Source organism: Dichotomopilus funicola, assembly GCF_033296635.1.
Source record: "Dichotomopilus funicola strain CBS 141.50 unplaced genomic scaffold C8A04scaffold_102, whole genome shotgun sequence".
NCBI classification, from domain to species: domain Eukaryota; kingdom Fungi; phylum Ascomycota; class Sordariomycetes; order Sordariales; family Chaetomiaceae; genus Dichotomopilus; species Dichotomopilus funicola.
In genome coordinates, this window is record NW_026944123.1 from 57,122 (window position 1) to 77,302 (window position 20,181).

The following is a 20,181-nucleotide window of genomic DNA, read 5'->3' on the forward strand; positions in this document are numbered from 1 at the left end:
GAAAGTGTTCAAAATGTAACACCTATTGAATACTTTACCACTAACAATACCGGTTAAGACCTCCTCCAACCGCCAAAGCACCCGGGGTGTATTCAGAACGAAGCCGAAACCCCAAACGAAGAATAATTACATGCCCGTAACAACCTTTTGCTAAACTTGCAGCTGGTAGGGGCGTCATGTATGTACGTGTACGTGCGCCGACCTTTCAGTTGTTCCGGGCAACGTGCTTTCCTCGTGCGATGAAGTCTCTACGTGCCCCGAAAAAAAGTTTCAGGGCACCCAACACGTGCCTGCATCGGTCACAGTAACCCATGGAACAAACAATAGTAATGGTACTAAGTTTTCAGGCTCAACAGCGTTCCTTCCATCCACAGATTCACGGGTTTTGATAAGAAAAGCTTTCTTGCACCTTTTTTTCCCCGATTTCACCCATCGAGTCAAAACCTACACAGTGATTTATCATCGGCCTCCTTTCCACTTTCTTCTCCGCCACAATATATACGATCAATCGTAAGAGTACGTTGAGTTCTGAAACTCTATTCGCTATATATTTCTCCTATTGATTCTTCCTATTCCAATAGCAACCTTGGACTTCGATGTATAAAATGTCCAAATGTTTCCAACTCCCAGGACCTTTTTATCTTCCTTTCTTTCCCTTTTTCATTGTTCTCCCCCATTTACATCACCCAATCCGCGCCCGGCCAAAACGGCTGCTGCATATCCCCAAACCCCATCTGCCCATCCCCCATCATCAGATCCATCGAATACCCTCCTTGGTCCATTACCAACCCCATGAAACCCTGCCCTCCACCATCCGCCCCGATACCAACAGCATCACCCGCCATTCCCCCGCCCATTCCCATTCCTGACATCCCCATGCCCGCTCCTGTCTGCACTCCCACATTACCACCACCACTGATACCGCCCTCACCGCCCATTCCCGGGTGGCCACCACCTTGAGCAGCTTGCATCTCCCGCAATCGCTTTCTCATACCCGCCACGATCCGCGGCACCTCCATGCCATTCTCCCCCTCCCCTCCATTATCACCACCATCGTTGCGGCCATTACTTCCAACCCGGGAGATTTGGTCCCAGCCCCGAAGAATGACCCCCGCGAACAGCCGGTACAGCGGCTCGAACCGTTTACTCTCGTCCTCTCCAAGACCGCCGCTGCCACTGTTTTCGCGCCCTGTGAAATCCATAACCTTACCCCGCGCCTCGTAATTCTCGCTCATCGCGTCCCAGCAGCGCTTGGAAATAGCCGCATAGTCGGCCCCGTCGTTTTTGTTGTTGGGGGATCTAGACGTACCACCACAGCCTTTTTGCTGTTGTTGTTTTTGTTGTGGTTGTTTCCCCGGCCATTGCCGCGACTGTCGTATCTGTCCCCGGTTTTGTTCCTGTCCAGAAGAACGCTGTCTCGGCCGCGAGACAATAAGATATTGCACAATGTAGATATATGCAAGAAAAGGGAAATACCACTGGATATACCAGCGGAAAGGGAACGTCATGGGCGAGGAGAGCAGGGTGGTGTCGCAGCGGAGCATGGTGAGGGCGTGGTTGAGGCCGGTTTGTTCGTCTTCTTCTTCTTCTTTTTCGTCTTGTTCTTCGTCTTCGGTTGCTCCTCCCCTATTATGCTCGCCCCGTGGGCCAATACTCGCCGTAGCCTTGGCCCCCTTGTTGTTGTGACGGGCGTGCTGGCGCGTGGAGTACTCTAGTAACAGACACTTGGCCAGGAACCCGCGGGCCGTCCATGCGGCGGTGAAATGCAGCGGGTTGTGGTCAATGTCGCATAAGGATAGTGTTCTTTCCAGCGCGAGCTGCATGTCGCCGAAGTTAGCGGGGCTTCCCTGGTTACCCGCGTCGGGTGGTGGCGCGAGCGTGGCCAGGTATGGGTCGGTGATGCCGAGGTGGAACGGAACCCGGCGGAGACAGTCGGCCAGCTGGCTGCGCAAGAGCACGAAGAGCGCTTCTGTGGGTCGATCATGGGTGAGTGGGGCCGTTGTGGTTCCCGGGAGAAGCTCGAAATCGTTGAGGTTGAGCGGAACGTGGCAGTTCCAGACCACAGACAGCGTGTTGGTGCGGTGGTTGTATGTCTCGCAGACACGCTGCTCGAAGGACACGAGCGACCACCACAGTCGGCGGCGCAGCTCGCCTTCGAGAGCCGGGCGGCTTGCATTCATGGCCTCGCGGTGGTAGCCGAGGCGTTGGGTGCCGTGGATGGCCACGGTGACCAGGGACGAGAGAGCCCGGGGGTCGGTGGTAGGTTTGATGGAGACCTAGTTCACCAAGAGTTAGAAGTGTTCTCTCCGACTCTCCGAGTCTCGTATTCAGGAGCGAGAGAGTAACGGTACCAAGTAGAGGAACAGCGCTGTGAGACAGTCGTGGTCGCTGGACTGGAGCACGTTGCAGTCGAGCAGAGCCTGTCGACAGGCAAACTGATATCCGGATAAGAGATCCCGCTTCGGAGACCCCAACAGGCTCTCACACTGAGAATCCGTTAAACTCAGCACAGCGACGCAGTAGATACTAAACATCAGTGCTTCCAGCGGCGCGCTGATGTTTCCCAAGTTCCCCACCGCATCAATAATGCGCGCCTGCAGCGTCGGCGTGTGCGTGACCTTCAGCAGCGGGTTGACATTGTCGAGATAAAACTGCCAGAGCCGGAAGATCCGGGCCTGGTCCGGATGCATGGCCGCCACAGCGACCGTGCTGGCCGGCGACCCGAATAGGAAGTGGTGGGCGGTGTCCGGGGCGTTATTATGGGTGCGATCCCATGCGGTCCTAATGATGGTGCTCATGTCGTCGTCGTTGTCACGTGGCAAGTGTTCGTCCGATATGTCGTCGTCGTCATCAGCGACGCCTTCGTGCTCATAGTTCTGCCAAAGTTAGACCGGTTTTCTCTAGAACCATGTGCGGCCTTGATGTGGATTAATCACGCACCTTTTGGCTGAGAGCTTGCCAGAGGTTCCTAATCACCACAAATATCAGCCATCCGTTCCAAACCAACAAACCTCCAACCAACACCGTCTATCCCAAACTTACGTCGTCCTCTCCTTACTCCCCACATCCTCTCTCTCCACTCGACGAGTCGGCAACCCCTTCCCCGCAACCTCCGGTCCCCCCAACGACGCCGGCGTCACTACCTGGCCCTCTTCCGCCCTTAACTCCCCCCCTCCGTCATCCTCCCCCAATCCCACACTCCCCCCTCTCACCGCGGGCGAATCCGCCGTTGACTCCGGATGCAACGGCTCAAACCGCACCCCCCTCTCCTTCAACAACCCCTCATACCGCCTTATCCGATCCAACAGCTCACGCTCTGCAAACCGACGGCGCCGAGGCGGGCGATTGGGCAGTTGTGACGCGGGCACACAGCGCGAGGCAATCTCCGGTCCGGCGCGGATACAGTGTGCGCAGGGAAAGTTGCGGTCGCAGCGGACTTTGCGTTGTTGGCAGGGTAGGCAAGCGTGGATGCGAGGGGGTTTGCTGTTGGGGGGTTGAGTTTGGGACGGGGTGTTTGTGGTGGGTTCTGCGTGTGATTGAGTGACTGATGTTGGATGGGTGAAGGGTGGTGTTGGGGCTGGGGTTGAGGCCATGTTTTCGTCGACACGCGGTGGGAAGGGATTTCAGAATGTGGTGAGCGATGTTTTCATGACTGAGTTTGTTGATGGGCTGATGGCCGACGAGATGACATGTCGGGGGTTTCAAATGTCCGAGATGGATTGTGTGGGTCCACAGGCTCCAACGTGAGCTCTCTTGGCGTTGTGATTGGATGGTGCATTTTGGGAAGCAACGACCTCGTTCTTTTTCCTGGAAACCATGACGGCGTTGCCGTTCGTTCTCTCCAGAAAAGAATTGGCTTGGAATATTAAATTCTAAACAGAAAGGAAAAGAAAGAGTCACATGAATCAAAGAAAAGAAAAAGAAAAAAAGAAGACAAACCAGAAAAACAAAATTATCCGGAAAGAAAAGGGAAAGAAAAAGAATCACATCAACCCCGAAGAGAAAAGAACAAAACGAACCCAGGTATTTTCTCACTCGTCTTAACGAGTTCTTCTTCTCTGTATATTCCTCTTCCTTCTAGACTCACGGCGGCAACATTGTAGCCCTACATGGCCTCAAAGGCCACCAAGAGAAAGCATTGATGACGGAAAACCACATCCGCTACAATTCGTATTCCCCCCTACAAAATCAGCACACAAATCCGTCGCTGCCCTTACTCCTCTCCCGCATGCACGGAATCCGGCCCCTGATTTCCGAGCTTAAACAACGACGCAACATGTCACATGGGGCCACCGCCGCACCTCCTTTTTGACCCTGCTCCACGTGCATTACACCCATTCTCATCATCGAGGTGCTCAAGTTGGCAGTGTCCATCCTCGAAATCACCAGGCACCACAACCCTTGGCTTCTTGAGTTGGTTGGTCAAGCCCTTCTCGTACTCTGCTGGGTGAGCCGATCCAGAGGACGTCTTCTAGTCGCCCTCCCCTCCTTCGCTCTCAGGCTCGGTCGCTCGAAGATTGTTCAAGTATCGACGATAGGTTGAGCGGAGGATGTACTGTCTCCAAGCCTGCTCCTTCTTGTCGTCTAGAATGCCGAGATCGTAGGCGTCGGTGATCATGTTGTCCCAGTCGGCGGGCATATATGCCTCATCTGGATCTGGTCCCTCAATCTCGTCGTCGGGTGCGTCGCCTCCGAATATGACGCGAAGGGCCTCAGCGGTTTGTTGGCCTGCAAAGAGCTGCTGAACAGCGTACCGCATTTCGAGAAAGCGGATATTAGGGAGTGGGCGTGCTGCACAATCGGGGTTATATAGCATATATACATCGCCATGTTGAAGGTATTCCCGTCCAGTCACCCCCGTGGCGGCGGTCAGCTCCCTTTGTGTATCCAGTAGGTCTGTTCCCGCGAAGGGGGTGGCACAGGGCTTCGCGTCCTTCCTATTTTCCCGCTCGATCTCGCCCGCCCGCTGCTTGAACCAGTTGACCTGGAGGTATATCTTGGTCTTGGGTTCGGTTGGATGTTCAATAAGCCGTAGCCCGAACTTGTTTCTATCCCAAAGGTGGTGGGCCAATGGGTGTAGGGGCAGGATGTTCCGATTTTCCTGGCCCAGGATATCGAGGGTTTCGACATTGAGGTCTTTCAACGGCCAGAAAACCTGCAGCGTCTCCCAAAGGTTGACCGGGTCGTCCATGGATTTCATCGCCTGAATATTGACAATGTGCGTCCCGTGGACCGCCCCAGCACCAGTCAGAGGACAACGGTTATGGTACCACTCTCGTACAATTCTTTGGGTATTTTTATCCGCGTTGCTGCAGCCCTGTGTAACGTTGGAGCCCGTTGCGTTGGTCCAGATGTCGGTTAAACTCTTGACCGAGCAAGCGTGGGCCACGACTAGTTGTGAAATGAGATATCCTCGACATACGTGGAGCTAAAATTCGAGGAGAGGAAAGGTTGTAAGCGGGTCCTTTGGAGTGCTGACTGGCTCTTGCTATCTCGTCGGGAGTATACCGAGGCCGTCTTTCTGTCAATCATCACGTTGAGAGCCTCGATAAACTGGCCTCTCAAAGCTTTTCGCGCCGTGGTCGCGGAGGCCGATCGTGACGCTTGCTGGTCACTGGAGCCCGCATGAGCTGACAGGAATTCCGGAGTCCACCCCAACGAAAAGTTTCCAACGAAATCACCCCTGATCGGGAGAAAATTGGGGTTCGATGGCATTGTGATAGTTGGGCGCGGTTGGATATGGCGGGGAAGTTGGGGGTTATTATAGGAAAAGAAATTCTTAGTCCGTGGATAAATCAAGGTCAAGATGGTGGAGATGGACGTAGAAAGGTTTGACGAGAAACAGAAGGCACGTCTGTGGGTGATTGGAGAGGGGAAAGGAAGACGCTGCATTGACTAGTTCATGACCTGCACATGACGCCACTGTAATTACACAAAGACAGATATGAAGGCCCAGAACTCAACATCATTTCGTCCATAACACTTTTAAGAGTGAGAAAGAACAGCACTAAAAGATACACCAAGGAAGAAAAAAAGAAAGAAAGAAAGAAGAAAGAAAAAAAGAAGAAAGTTCAGGGAAAACTTAGAAGGAGGAGATAAAAGAAGAACAAACGGAAAGTGAACCTTGACGGGAAACAGTATAATAATTTGTTGACAGTCGTTTATTGTTTGTTTTCTTTTCTTTTCGTTGTTTTTTCTTTCAACATATAATAGTTATTCAATCCAAATCCGTTGTTGTCCTTATTCCTCCACCCCGACTCATTGCTGGCAACTATCGGCCGGCCATGTGGAGGATATGCTCGATCCAAATCTCGCCTCCGTCCCAGCCCAGAATACCTAGTTTGCAGGCATCCTTAATCATGTTGTCTCAATCGGCGGGCATGGAGACTTTGTCTAGAAAAGGGGTTTCCGTATCATGAGTTCGCCACCAAAGACGGTTCGAAGATCCATAGTAGTTTGTTGGTCTGCGGGGAGCTGTTGGGACGCATACCTGAGATTCAGGAACGGGATGCCTGGGAGCGGCCGTGGTTCACAGTCGGATGTCGGCAACACATACACATCCTCATGGCAGACGGATTCCCCCCCCCCCATCTGAGTCTTCTACCTGTCTTCGGCCACCTGAAGAGTCTGACGGCGTTTCATAGCGATTATCCTTAGCAAAGCCCTTGTCAAAGTGTCAATTTTTAAACCAAATAACTTGTAGGTAATTACATCTTGGATTCGGTGTGGTTTGGGGCGCCTAGGTCATGGGCTAAGAGAGCTGACGTTAGTACAAGTTGGCGTAATATATCTGCTGATGTTGCAGTATTCAAGACGCTACGGGAACATTTCTTCTCGCTTTGAACCTCATAGGGTCCGGTTGAACTATACATCATCACTCTAGCTTGATAGCGGGTGGAGAAATGGGGCTTGCGTTTAGGAAGTTAGCCGGTTTCAGCGGAAAGAAAGGTCAACCACCAGAACAACACAAAGCCAAGGGGAATGTAATTCCGCCATCTACCATTACGGGACATCTAGGTTGTGTATGAGAGGAACCCTAACGTAGTTTTCGTGTCATGAAGATGATGAGGAGGGTCCATATCCACCTCAGAGCTTATAGACAGGAACCTATCCGGTTCCGAACTACAACTACCGCGCATCAAGCTGTGTGGGAAGCAGTATACTGTATCGGGAGAACAGTGTTCTAAACCGGCGATAATTCCATCAACAACGCCTTCGACTCTGCCCATCAGTTGATACCGAGTCTTTGCACCGGACCCCCCTCCGAGTTTTATCTCCGTAGTCGGGAAATTCATTTTTGAGGTCTCCCCACCGACCGCCGACGCGACGATGTGGCAACTGGGCTCCTCTATTATACGACTGGGGGGGTGTGCCACTCGGCCATCCACTGACTGCGCCGCGCACTAGCAGGACGCTCGCCGACGCATTGCAACCACAAAAGAAATCAATCGTCCCTCCCGTCATGCAGAGGGACGGCGTGCAACTGTAATAGGCCGCGGCCGCGGCCGGTCGGCACCTTACTAGAACCATCGGTTCACCGAAGGTGACCACCGACGAGGCGAAAAAGTCTAGATCCCCCAAGCCAGGGGACCAAGCAAAAGGCCTAGCGAAGGAACAAGCCCAGAATCAATAGAACCCACAGTAGGCATAGTCAACCATCAAATCCGGAGCTGAAACTACCCGAACGACGAAACAAAGCCGAGCGCCGTCGCGGACCGAGTGCAAGTGGGAAGGAGGAATCGACGGACAAGATACGTTAGATGGCCCCGCGGTTGCTCCGGCCGGGCCCGATCTCAATGGTCAGTCACACGGGGCGATGACTGACCGAGGACGAACAAGGCCAATTGACCCCTTTTGGCTGCGTTGGCGGCGGTTTTACAGCGAAGAACGTTCATGCAGGCGGGGATTGCTGTGACAAGAAAAATGCGTCGCTTTTCAGCGACACACCAGACCAGAAGAGAAAAGTTCGCACACCATCACCAGCCTGTCGGGATCTCGCCGCCCCTTTTTCGCTCCTACCTGAGCCACTTTGACCCCCCCTCCTTTCCAAATCCCCGGGTCAGGAACGCAACCAACGGGAGACAGCTGCCGTGGGTGTGTCGTACGGTGTATCTCTGGCATGTGGTTGTGCGGCAACGAACCTCAAAGTCGAGTTCGCAAAAAAACGCCACACTGGGAGCAATGCTCTCTTCTGGTACTCGATTGGCGCAGCGCCACGCAGCGGAAAGGAAAGGTGCAGTTCCGCGCTGTTGTCTCCGTCGTAATTTCGGACAGGTTAGTATTGAATCCTTTCGCCACTTGCACCCACCTAACCCCCACGAAGTGCGCTGGGTTTTTTTTTCTTCTTGCGATTCCCTTTTTGATGATAAGGAGGGAGATAACAGGACCTTTGGTTATGGAGGGATTGGGGGATAACTTCTGCCTGCGGTCTCTTTTCCAGAGTGGTTCTCGAGAGAGGGGTCGATCAAACGGGCAAAATTCCCGATTGGAACAATTGCTTTTTTCTTTTCGTTCTTGCTAGCGGCCGTGATCGTGGCCGTTACGCTCGATCAACTCGATTTCTCGTGGATGTCTCTCGGATCGCGGATTTTGGCCGGAGACAAGCCGAGGGGCGGCGTCGATCGGCTGTTCGTCCAGACTTGTTGATCCGCCACATTTGCCCCGCTTGTCTGTCTGTTGTTTCTGGCCTCATCCCGGCGATGGTCAGTGAATGGCCCCAACTTGAATGACATCCCCTCCTTTGGATCTCGCAAGAACATCTCAGTGGGGTTGGATCGACTCCAAGCTTAGGCAACGAGGTAACTTCATCAAGGTCCTTGGTTTGAGATGTGCAGCCAAACGTGAGGAGTTTTGCGAACGCTTGGTGCGCATTGTTGTCATTTCAACTCCGAAACAGAGCCAGTCCCTGTCTCGCGCCATTCATCGCACAGAGTTTGTGGCGAGCGAGGTCAGCACTTCAGGACAGACTGTGGCTATTGGTCCGTCTGACAACAAGACAAATCTCATGAGAGCCAACAGAAGACGCGCATGGTTCCCCCATTTGCGCCGATGTTCACTCCCTCGGCAGCAAGTGCCAGAGCCCTGGAGTGAGGAACGTCCAGTCCAGCCTTGGGGGTGTTGCCGACCGAACAACCCCCAAAGCTCGAAACCAGTTCGAACCCGCCGACCGAGCGACAAGGCCTTGGGACCGCAGCAGAGCACTTGCACTGGTTCGCGTTAGCTTGGCCAGGGGTGGGGGTGTACGGATAGAATGTCCAGGGATGAATTTCAAAGGGCTTTGCTCATGCTGGGGAAACCCAGCCACAGAGATCGAAGAACGCCAAGGCTGAGCTAATCAACCCTGTTGCGTGGGGGACCCAGGGTGTTGTTGTGTCGAAGTTCTCGAAACAACAGAAAAAGCAATGTCGCAAGTCTTTTTTTGGTTTTGCCCGGGGACGAGGTCGACTTGCGGGAATCTGTGACGGGCCGTCTTGCCAGAACCAGGGATAACTGGCCCCAGCGCCATCACCGGGGAGCGACCAGAGGTTGATAAACCAGCTCTTCCAGCAGCGACTCACTGATGAAACAACAAGCAGAGCATGATTTGGAATAGTTAGACACACGAGCTGTATGATCAACACTCAAAACACCTCCCTCAGATGGACGCTCGCTGTCACCAGTGCCCGGCTGACTTCCATTCGGAGTTTCCGTCGCCCAGAATTCAGGGTTTTCGAGGAAGAATGAGCACAGACGTCCCTCCGAAGCCCGGCACAGACGGCCGGCGTTGTGGTGAGCACAGACAAAGCCGATCGACTTTGATGATCTTCGTGGCTTGCTCCTTCCGAAAAGCTCATCGAGCAACAGAATATGGTAAAGCTCGCGGCCCGCCGGGAAAGCCGCCCAATCCAATCGGGCCGCTGATAACTTCTCCGAGAGAAGAATCCCATGGCTCGAAGAATTCTGGCGGGAAGCTTTTCGGGAGCATCTTTGCAGGCCGAAGGGGGATTGCCGTGACTATTGAACGTTTTGTGTGAAATCGGAGCTCTGAAGAGACGTTTCTCCCCTGCGGGATTTTTTTTGGGTGCTTTGTGGACCCCGACGACTCAGGACGACTCAGAACACCTTTCCCACCCCTCTACCTATCTCGGGAGCTCCTACCGACGACAACCACCTGCACTGAGTCGCTGCCCCGCTTCCCCCGCTATCGCAGGCTGGTACCGTCGAGAGCAGCCACGCCCCACGTCTCTTGACCACGCGATCCCATTTCCATGACAGCGAGCGAAGGCAGTTCGTTCATTGTGCGGGTGGCCATGCAACGGACGTGACCGAGACATCGGGTCTCCCAGTCCTCCCTCTCCAGTTCGGTTCAAATGCAAGCTATCGCGGACACTACTGCCAATTGGCAGCGACTGCAGAGGTCCCCACCAACATATTGGCTCGTTGCATCTGGGCATTGCGCCCGCAGGCCTGGTCTACTTCCTTCTGTCGCTTCCATGATCGACCTTTCCATCTGATGCGTCGAGAAGAAACTTTCCTGGCCTGGCATGTGGCCGCGGTGGACACACACATGGATTCTTTCGGGTACATTGGTCCCAGGAGCAGCATCCCTGATGATGGGGCCTTTTCTAACTATTCCCCATCCATTTCGCAAGCATCGTCCCTGTGTTCGGCTCGGTGCCGACCATGGATGTTCCTCTCAAAAGGGTGGAGCGAAACTGGACACACACTACTGTGGTGGGAATTCCCCGCAAAAACAGGAACGACATGGACAGACAAGAAATGGAGTGCTCCGGCGAAACCTGCTCATAAGCAAACGTACCACAGTACCACAGTAAATAGGGCATGATTGACGGTTGACACACACAGTCCAGACCCAAAGAGAACTCATTTTTGTCCTTGCGTGAGTGAGCAAATAAGCCCTGTGGCCAATCTGAGCCACGAATTTCCACACACCCACCCTCCTCCGTGATCCTGAGACGAGAAGAGACCCCGAAACAACATGGGCAGCACCACGGACCAGAAACCGATCCTCATCCTCGGCGCCGGGCTCAGCGGCCTGCTGCTGGCACAGTACCTGCGCAAGACGGGCAGCAACAGACCCGTCCTCATCTTCGAGCGGGATGCCGACCTGGCCACGCGGGGCATCGGCTGGGGGCTGACCCTGCACTGGTCGCTTCCGGCGCTGCGGTCTCTGCTGCCGGAGGAGCTCGTGCAGCGCCTCCCGGAGGCGTATGTTGACCGGGCCGCCGTCGAACAAGGCCGGCCCTCGACTTTCCCCTTCTACGATATTAGCACCGGCGAGCTCAAGGCTAAGACCCCGACCGCCACGGAGTCGCACCGCATTCGCGTCACGCGCGACCGCTTGCGCAGGTTGTTGGCAACGGACCTTGATATTAAGGCATGTGACCTTCCCCGTTCGTACTTGAACTCAAGATAGTCCTGTCGGTCTAAGGGGATAACTGAGACAACCTGGGCTCGGACCGTTTTGTGGCTAACCTCTGCCTCTCCCCGTGAGCTTGTTTCGCCATTTCATAGTGGGGCAAAGCAGTCAGTAGTATCAAGACTGGCGAAGATGGGACCGTGACGGCGAGCTTTGACGATGGGACGTCCTGTGAGGGTTGTTTTGCAGTGGCCTGCGACGGCGGAAGCTCGCGGATCCGCGGGCTGCTGTTTCCTGAGCAACAGAAACACCACATCCCCGTGAGATTATTGGGTGTGCGGATGGACTGTACTCCAGAGGAGATTGAGCCTTTGCGGCAGCTTGACCCTTTCTTCCTCCAAGGGGCTGCGTCTGAGAATGACTCGTTTGTGTACATCAGTGGTAAGTGCAGCAGATGTTAACGATTCGCCAACAGCGGGGTTGGACTAACACCAACAGTCCTTGACGCCCCCAACAACACTCCAGAAGGAAACGGCGGCAAGTACAGCTGCCAGATGGTTGTTTCGTGGCCGATCCGCAAGGGCTTCTTCGACCAGCCCGAGCCCATCGCCTTCCCGGATACCAACGAGGGCCGCATAGCGCTGATCAAAACGTTCGCTGAAACATGGGCCGAGCCCTTCCGGACGCTTGCCCTCAGCATCCCCAGCAGCAGCGAGGTCAAGTCGCTCGACTTGTATGACTGGCCGCCGCCCAAAAACCTGCGCACCACGGGCCGTGTCGCTCTCGTAGGGGATGCCCTGCACCCAATGGCTATGTGTAAGTTCTTACCTGACTCGCCCTCAAAATTTGTTTCGAAGCTACATACCCCACCGCATATCTGAGCATACTCAGATAATTTGGTGGCCACATCCTGGCTTCGTTTTCCCCTTTTCGACATGCCCGACTAACAAACATGTCTACCCTAGACCGGGGCGAGGGTGCTAATCACGCGATCATTGACGTCCTCGACCTCTCTGAGATCGTCCTGCCGCATCTCCTCTCCTCCGAAACACCAGCAGAAACTGCTTCTGCACAGGCCAGCTCCCTTCGCGCGGCGCTTGACCGGTATGAAGACACCGTCGTCGCCCGCGCCCGCCCGGCCGTCTTGGCGTCGCGCCAGGCCTGTATTGACGCGCACCAATGGGCGCGGATCCGCGACGCCAGCCCGCTTCTCAGCCGCCGCGCCATGCATCTCACGTTTGACGAGGCGGATATGGATGCCGGTGCTTTGGCGACCAGCGCGAGCGCTGAGGGAGTGACGGGTTTGGTGATCTGAGCACTGGCTGGCTGGCTGTGTGCACGTTTTGAGTTGGAGAGTTGTCGTGTCATCAGCGGCTGGTTAAACGGATAGGGAGGCAATTGGATAGAATGACAATAAAAGGTGAACATTCTGTTGGCTCTATGCTGCAGCCATTGTGCTACGGAAACTGCACGGAAGATTCAACAATTTGTTCCAAAACAGTCAACTTGAAGCATGCACTCAGAGGCTGAAAGTCAACCGGTGAAAGGACACGGCCAACCACGGCATTCAGGTTAAACAACTAAAGAGACATGCAGAGCCACAGCAGAACACAGTCACGAAAAACAGAGTTTTGACCCACAATCCGATCTCGTGCCTGACCCAAATCCCACCACAATGGTCCCGGGGGTCACCCCAGCCCAGCTTTCGTCCGAGCCAAACAGGACTCAGAACAGACCGAATCGGCCAAACCTCTTCCCAGTCTTTGGAAAAAAGTATAAAAAAGGCAAAAGATCGCCCATTCGTCGTAGCTGGGGGTGGGGCGGAGTATCGGGACGGTCGATCAAGGAACAGGGGTGTATTTTAACCAAAAAAGATCCCGACCGCTAATGATTTGGAAGGGGGCAGGAACAAAGCACAGACAAAATCCAAGATGCGATTCGATGCGAAGAAGGAAGGAAGGAAGGAACAAAACCGGGCATCCTGGATCGGGAATAGGGGGCAGGGTTCCTGTCTCTTGGCTTCGACTTGGCTTCAACTGCCTTCTAAAAGCTAGCTGGCCGCTGGCCGCCGCTAGGCCTAAGCGCAATCGCAAGGCGGGCAAGGCGATCTCCGACGCTTGGCTGGCTTTGGCCGCTGCTTATCGGGTTTTGTCCACTTGGTCGGAGCTTGTTTTCTGTTGATGCGGGGCTTTTTTTCGGCATCGCAGAGTTTGTGTCGACGACAACTGGAAGTATGAACTTCGACCTAGTGTAGGAATAGAAGAAAAAGGATTTTTTGCAGGGTCTTGAATAAGATCGATCCTTCTGCATTTCGAGTGACACACATTGCCACCTTGTAACACTGGACCGTTCTTGCGCAGTTGTCATGATCTTGTATGTACCATTTTCGTGGAAAGTTGTTGTTTTTGCAACTCGCAAAAAAAGGTCGTGACTGCAGTATGTTACACATTTCGGCGTTCCAAAACCCCTTCTGTCCCTCACCAAAAATTATCCCCAAAGCCAACGCCGCAACCGATTAGGCTGGGCAAGAACAAAAATAAAAGCCAAAACCAGAACCGTTCCCATTCCCCGATTAATCCTTGAAACACAGCCAGCCGCCCAAGCAATAAACATAAGCCAAAAGAACCCCCCCTTATACGCCGGTCGCCGTTCTGCCGCGCCATTTTGAGGAGCAAAAAAGGTATCTCTCTATCAGTGTTGTGGATAGAAACCAACTCATACACATTATGCCCGCATTGCCACAGATCACCCCGCGCGGGGTTTTCGCGCAGCTGTCGGGGCTCGGGGAAAGGAAAACTCCATCGGTTTGTCTCAGTTGACTGGACTCGGACTCGCTCTCGCACTCGATTCCTCGTATCAGTCTACCCGCACGCTGTACGTGACCGACTTCATGATGGTATTCTCGGGCGCTTGCTCGGTGCTGGATTTCAGGATGTTCTCCTCGCTGCCGGTGCTCTGTCCCTGTGCAGTGGCGAAGGTGCCGCCCCCCTTGTGCTGGCTGGAGTGAATGCTGCTGAGTTTGTACGCCTCGTTGGATTTGCCCATCTTGCGGCCGCCGCTGCCGTAGGCGTTCGCGCTGCCGCCGGCGTACTTAGTCCGATACTGCTTAGCTTTGCGAAGAAAAATAGGCGCCAGGAAGGGCAGGGATGAGACGACGTTCTGTTGAGCGAGAAAGGTTGGGGCGGTTAGCTGATTTCGGAAACTTGTTTTCGTGGCTTCTTCGGACAAGAGCGGGGGGGGTGCGGGTGCCGCCGGGGTGAAAGCGGGGCTGTGAGACAAACATCTCAAAACAGGTGGCTGGCGGCTACCCGCTTAGCTGGGAGGAAACAAACTTACTCCGACATTGAACTCGATAACACCCCAAACAATGAGCATGGTCGAGTTGCCATCGCCGCTTTGGATTTGCTGAATTTGTGTGTACCGGAAGATGGAGCAGAGGGTGGTGAAAAGACCAAGCAGGAAGATGACGATGAGGCCGACTTTCTTGCCGGTGTTGACCTTGAGCTGGAGGAGCACAGGGATCGGAATGATAGCCACTAGCACGTCGGACACAATGGTGACGATGGCGTACGCAGTGAAAGACGGGCCCGGAGCCAGGCACGTGCCGGCAACTGCCGGGTCCCATGACTTGTTGACCTATGGACCGATGTACAACGTCAGTGTCTGAGGTTTGTGGTACAAGCGGTGTGACGCGAGGGAACATTGTGTTCTTCTCAAATCGTCTTTCTGAATAGATGACGCATCTTACCGGGTTGCAGGCAAAAATCAGGCTCAGCGCGCACCCCAAGTGCGCAGCAAAGATGAGGGCCATGGTAATCCAGACCACCCGGCGGTAGACCACATGGCTGGTCCCTTTAAACAGGCGCAGGTAACTGATCAAGAGGGCAACCTTGAAGAAACTGATGCCCACTTGGTAGATGGGTCGGCCGGCAAAGTTGGTGCGGGTGTACGAGACCAAGCTGGCTTCCGGGCGTAGGCGAAGAGGAAGCCCCAGACCAAATTTAGTTTCTAGATAAGTCGTTAGACTCTCGTTTTCAAGGCCACCTAGTTTTGAGGGAAGGGAAAACACAATTAAAGAAAGCCGGCAGGGTGCACGTACGGACGATGCATAAGAGAGAGTAAAGCAGGGCGAAGATCATGGACAATATCGACATCCAGTCGTCAGCGGCCAACCCGTGGTTCTTGTGCCTGATCCATAACCGAGAGCACACGATGATGATAGAGAAAGCCGAGAGGACGCTGCAGATAGCAACAATCATCCGCCATTGCGAGATGGCATCGACCTCGGGGGTCGTGTTGTCAACCCAAACCATCTTGCTGCTGGACTCGTCGTTCGTTTCGTTCTTCGTTCGACAGCGTTCTCGGTCGGTTTCGTCGAACCAGCGCCCCTTGCGGGTTGTGGAGCCTCGTGTGGTTCTTTTTTGGTGTTCAAACGCCTGGAGGGGGGAAGGAAGGAAAGAAGATCGAACAACGCTGGGGGGGAGGTCTGGGGAAAAAGGAAACGCAACCAGTGATCGACAAGTGCCGGTGGAAGAAGGAGGGTGTGTGAAAAAGGAGTGTGTGAATGGACTCGGACGGGAGATCAACACTGCGCGTCAACCTAAAGACGGCTTCCTTTGTGAGGTCAAGGGGAATGGATGGTCACGACAAGGCCCCTCGAGCCCCTGCTTCTCTTGATTCCGGTTCCGAAGACCACAGGAGGTTTGAGGGGGACGGATTTATCCACAACGCACCCGAAGAAGAAAAAAAGAGTTCAGGGTGGATCACATCGACATTGGAGTGTACCGATGGACGGGGCGGATGGGCGGGAAAGGACTGTGATGAGACAGCAGGCGACCCATGACAGTTACGCTGACAGTATCGAGGACCAAGGGTGGGGGGAAAAGAGGGCAAAATGTTCTCAGCACCAAGCCAACCCCGGCCGCATTGCGACATGCCGAGGCGAGGGAAGCCAATCGCAGAAGACACCCACCATTGTCCTTGGGTTATGTCGGGGCATTTGGGTGGCCGCCGCGAAAACCCCGAAAGCTGGCAGCTGCGAACTTGCCGATGAGGTGCCTGCCCGGTGCTGCAAGGCGCGTATCGAGACACAGTGCACCGTACTGTGTAATGAAGGGAAGACGTCCACACACACAAGCACGAAACTCAAATGTTGTCGAGGTTGCGTGCTTGGTGATTTCTTGAATGGTCTTCCCCTCCTTCCCCGGGTTTTCTCGAGCCCTCCTCTCCCACCATACACTAATCTGTTAGTGTCGAGAATCTGCCACCACCGGCCCTCCCGTCCCGAAGAACGCACGCCCAGGAGTTCCAGCTGCAGGATGTGTGGTCCAAAACTCGAGAGCGAAACCCTCGAAGCTAGTGATTGGCGACGCTGGGGGGCAGCTTCCACGACCGCTCTGCGGCCGTCCCTCACCTTCCTCGCCTGTGGCCGCCTGTCCTCGGGTGTTCCAATCTGTGGCCTTGTGCCGTCTTGGCACCGAAGGTTCCGACCGGGGAGGAACCGAAGCAGACGTTGGCGGAGCCAGTCCCGCAACTCCCTTCAAAGGTAGGGGAACGATGAAGCCGGGGCCAGGGTTCGCAAGCGAAGCATGGGGGTGGTGTGGGGTGAGTCGAGCGGGAGAGGGTGTGAGAGTGAGAAGGAACAGGGTCAGGGGACGGCCGAGGGGTGGGGAAGAAAAGGCCCCACATCCTGGCCTCGTCCGAGCTTCGCGTTGCGATGGGCCGATGCCCCTTGGTGGTTCTTGCCCCCAAAATCGAACTTGCCTTCGCAGACATTGCTTCAACCCCCAGCAAGGTTCCCCAGGTGCCCAGGCACGACGGTGCATTGATTTGGACTTTGGTTACAGCCATTTCCAGATTCGTCCTGTCTATCGAATCAATTGCAGCATCAGGACTCTCGAGGGGCCGAGAGGGGCAGACTCGCCCGGTCAGTTGGGAAAGAACCCCGACCCCGGCATGCCCGTCCGGCCCAATTCGCCTTCGTTCGCGTCTGGGGATTTGAGAATGGCTCGCTCGGCGGAGGAAAGTGCCAACAGCATATGCACCATCTCGCCTGCCTCCGTTTGAACTTCAAGTTTTTATTCCCCTTCTTCACGAAGTCCCGCATTGGGCCCACGTTTCACAGACATTTTTATCCTCTTTAATATTGTTGCGTGGCGAGAGATGGTGGTTGATCTTCTCCTCCTCTGATATTCTTCTTCTCGACAGCTTCTCCCGTGCATAGTTACTCCCTGGACGCTGCGGCCGAACTCGTGGGCATCAGGCCGGTTTTGCCGATCTTTCCGTCAAAGTAACGCGCGCCGCTCCCCTTCGGGATTCCTCCGTCCCTTTGTTTGACCGAAGCATTTCATTTTTGCCGTCGCCCCCCGCCTTTCCCGACATCTGCTGCGTGCGCGGGACGTTCTCGCCCTTCCCGTCAGTCTTAATTGTTGGCGGTCCTGCCGCGAGGTCATTGCGCTCGCTCAGACATCAACACCACCAACCAACCAGACTCGCACTCCAACCGCCCGGCATGTCGACGACGTCGGACAAGAACAGCACGAAGGAGCGGGTCGACGTGAACGAGGCGTCGTCGGTAGCAGAGGTCTCGGGCGAACTCGATTCCGCGTGGAAGTACCTCGACGCCCACCGCGATGCGGACGCTGGCGAAGCCATTGACATGGCCGCGTTGCGGCGCCGGATTGACTGGCGCATCGTGCCGTTGATGTTCCTGTGCTACACGCTGCAGTTTCTCGACAAGGTCATTCTCAACGTAAGTGGCTGGTTCACACCATCTTCCTGAACACCACGTGCGCGCCCAGGCTGTGTACGAATCGCGGCTAATCACAGTGATTCCCAACCAATGCAGTATGGCGCTGTAATGGGCCTGAACAAGGACCTTAACCTTCAAGGAAACGACTTCTCTAACCTCGCGACATACCTTTTCGTTGGTCTGCTGCTCTTTGAGATCCCCAACAGTAAGACATCCATTCCTTGGACCTAGCCCAGTAGAAGATCTCATCATTAATTCTCGGTGTGCCTCACCCTCAGCCTACTTTCTGCAGATTTTCCCCGCGGCCAAATGGCTCGGCATCAACGTCACGCTCTGGGGCGTAGCCACCGCTTGCGGCGCTGCCGCGCACAACTACCAGACTCTGCTGGTTTCGCGTGTCTTCCTGGGTATCTTTGAAGCCACCATCGCGCCCTCGCTCATGCTCATCAGCAGCCACTGGTACACCAAGTCGGAGCAGGCTCCTCGTTTCTGCTTCTGGTACACCGGTCTCGGTATCGGCCAGATCATCGGTGGTCTCGTCTCTTACGGCTTCCAAAACATGAGCCCCGATGCTCAGCTCTCCGGATGGCGGACTATGTTTGTGGTGCTTGGTGTCATCACCGTCCTCACCGGTGCCTCAGTCATCTTCTTCCTCCCGGATACCCCGATGAAGGCTAGCTGGATGTCCGACAGTGAGAAGCGCGCACTCCTCAGGCACGTCAGCGTCAACCAGACCGGTATCGAAAACCGCAAGTTCCGCGCCAAGGAGATTTTTGAGGCTCTTGTGGACCCCCAAATCTACCTCCTGTTGGTGTCTGTGGTGCTGGTATGTGGCATGTTCGAGTATGATATGGATATAACATGTGCTGACGCTGCTCCACAGCTCTCCGTTTCTAGCGGTGTCGTCACTACTTACTCTGCGACTCTCATCCGGGGCCTCATGGACAACGACCCCAAGAAGGCCGCTCTGATGAACACTCCGTCAGGCGCGATCAGCATCTTCTTCACTCTGTTTGTAGGGTTCGGTATTCGCTTGCAGTCCCATCGCTGGGCTTTCATCCTTGCGTGCATCGTTCCTGCGTATGTTGCCAACAGACCCGTGTCCTCCGTCTCATTAAGGTACTAACAGCGGACCTTAGCATCATTGGTGGCGGCTTGATGTCGTTCCTTCCCAGCACCAACAAGGCCGGTTGCCTGGCCGGTATCTACCTCGTCAACGCGGTAGTTGCTCCCCTAGCCATCTTCTACAACGTAAGCCATGCCCTATGCCTCGCCGTGACTTGTCATCGGCTAACATGTCGATCTCTAGTGGATCATGGCCAACGTCGGTGGCGCCACTAAGCGTGCTTTCGCCGCCGCCATCATCAGTGGATCCTTCTCTCTCGGCAACATCATCGGCCCCCAGACCTTCCAAGCCAAGGACGCCCCCGAGTTCCGCCCCGCCAAGATCGCCGTCATGGCCACCCAGGCCGCTTGTGCCGTGACCACGTTCCTTTTGTTCCTGTACTATGTCTGGCAGAACAAGAGGCGGACTTCGGAGGGTGAGCAGGAGGACGCCTACATGTCGCCTGAGGCGTGGTCCAACATGACGGACAGAGAGAACAAGAAGTTCCGCTACGCCTACTAAACATGCGTCGGGGATTCTCACGATGTGTTTTGAGTGTGGCATGAGGTGTGCGGGGATTGGCTGGATTGGACATGGCACGGATGGTGGCTTTCTTTTTTTGGACATCTCGGAAAAGTATCAGCGTTCTGTTTCGACATGGCTTCCCAGTTGCCGCACACAGAGATACCAGAGAGAGTGAATCATTCTCTAATTTTTCTTCGTTTCTCGGACTTGTTTCCTCAACTCTCAGACAACTAACGGTAGATATGTGCGTACGTATAACGCATTAGCATCACTTGTAATGACGCATGTAGCAAGGATTGTGTGGATGAGCCATTTAAGACTATACATAGCAAAACCCATAGTAATAGCTGAAAGCATTGAATCAATCCCCGCCACCCACGTGGGAAGTGTCTTGAAACACCGGTCAGAAACTCGGGGGCTGAAGCAAAAACCGGCGAATGT

At 54.6% G+C, this 20,181-nt stretch overlaps 5 protein-coding genes across 5 annotated transcripts; 2 read left to right on the top strand and 3 right to left on the bottom strand.

Annotated features, from left to right (window-relative positions):
* Nucleotides 1–677: 677 nt before the first annotated feature.
* On the bottom strand, nucleotides 678–3,593 carry C8A04DRAFT_15684 (uncharacterized protein; the record flags this gene model as incomplete). The annotated part of the gene is made up of 5 exons (XM_062778581.1): nucleotides 678–1,299; nucleotides 1,372–2,276; nucleotides 2,352–2,867; nucleotides 2,941–2,968; nucleotides 3,130–3,593. The coding sequence occupies 5 exons, from the start codon at nucleotides 3,591–3,593 to the stop codon at nucleotides 678–680; spliced, it is 2,535 nt and encodes an 844-aa protein (XP_062633019.1).
* An 878-nt stretch (nucleotides 3,594–4,471) lies between these two features.
* Nucleotides 4,472–5,302, bottom strand: C8A04DRAFT_15663 (uncharacterized protein; the record flags this gene model as incomplete). Its single annotated transcript, XM_062778572.1, has 1 exon — nucleotides 4,472–5,302. A coding segment is annotated over one exon (831 nt), but the record flags the coding sequence as incomplete, so codon positions are not given.
* Nucleotides 5,303–10,978: 5,676 nt separating this feature from the next.
* C8A04DRAFT_40564 (uncharacterized protein) lies at nucleotides 10,979–12,674 on the top strand (the record flags this gene model as incomplete). The annotated part of the gene is made up of 4 exons (XM_062784992.1): nucleotides 10,979–11,377; nucleotides 11,515–11,800; nucleotides 11,858–12,175; nucleotides 12,325–12,674. The coding sequence occupies 4 exons, from the start codon at nucleotides 10,979–10,981 to the stop codon at nucleotides 12,672–12,674; spliced, it is 1,353 nt and encodes a 450-aa protein (XP_062633021.1).
* Nucleotides 12,675–14,215: 1,541 nt separating this feature from the next.
* Nucleotides 14,216–15,672, bottom strand: C8A04DRAFT_15685 (uncharacterized protein; the record flags this gene model as incomplete). The annotated part of the gene is made up of 4 exons (XM_062778582.1): nucleotides 14,216–14,518; nucleotides 14,696–14,995; nucleotides 15,108–15,367; nucleotides 15,459–15,672. 4 exons carry the CDS (start codon nucleotides 15,670–15,672, stop codon nucleotides 14,216–14,218), a joined length of 1,077 nt encoding a protein of 358 aa, XP_062633022.1.
* A 2,198-nt stretch (nucleotides 15,673–17,870) lies between these two features.
* Nucleotides 17,871–19,737, top strand: C8A04DRAFT_32878 (major facilitator superfamily domain-containing protein; the record flags this gene model as incomplete). Its single annotated transcript, XM_062782244.1, has 6 exons — nucleotides 17,871–18,110; nucleotides 18,207–18,315; nucleotides 18,389–18,936; nucleotides 18,994–19,190; nucleotides 19,250–19,361; nucleotides 19,420–19,737. 6 exons carry the CDS (start codon nucleotides 17,871–17,873, stop codon nucleotides 19,735–19,737), a joined length of 1,524 nt encoding a protein of 507 aa, XP_062633023.1.
* Nucleotides 19,738–20,181: the final 444 nt, after the last annotated feature.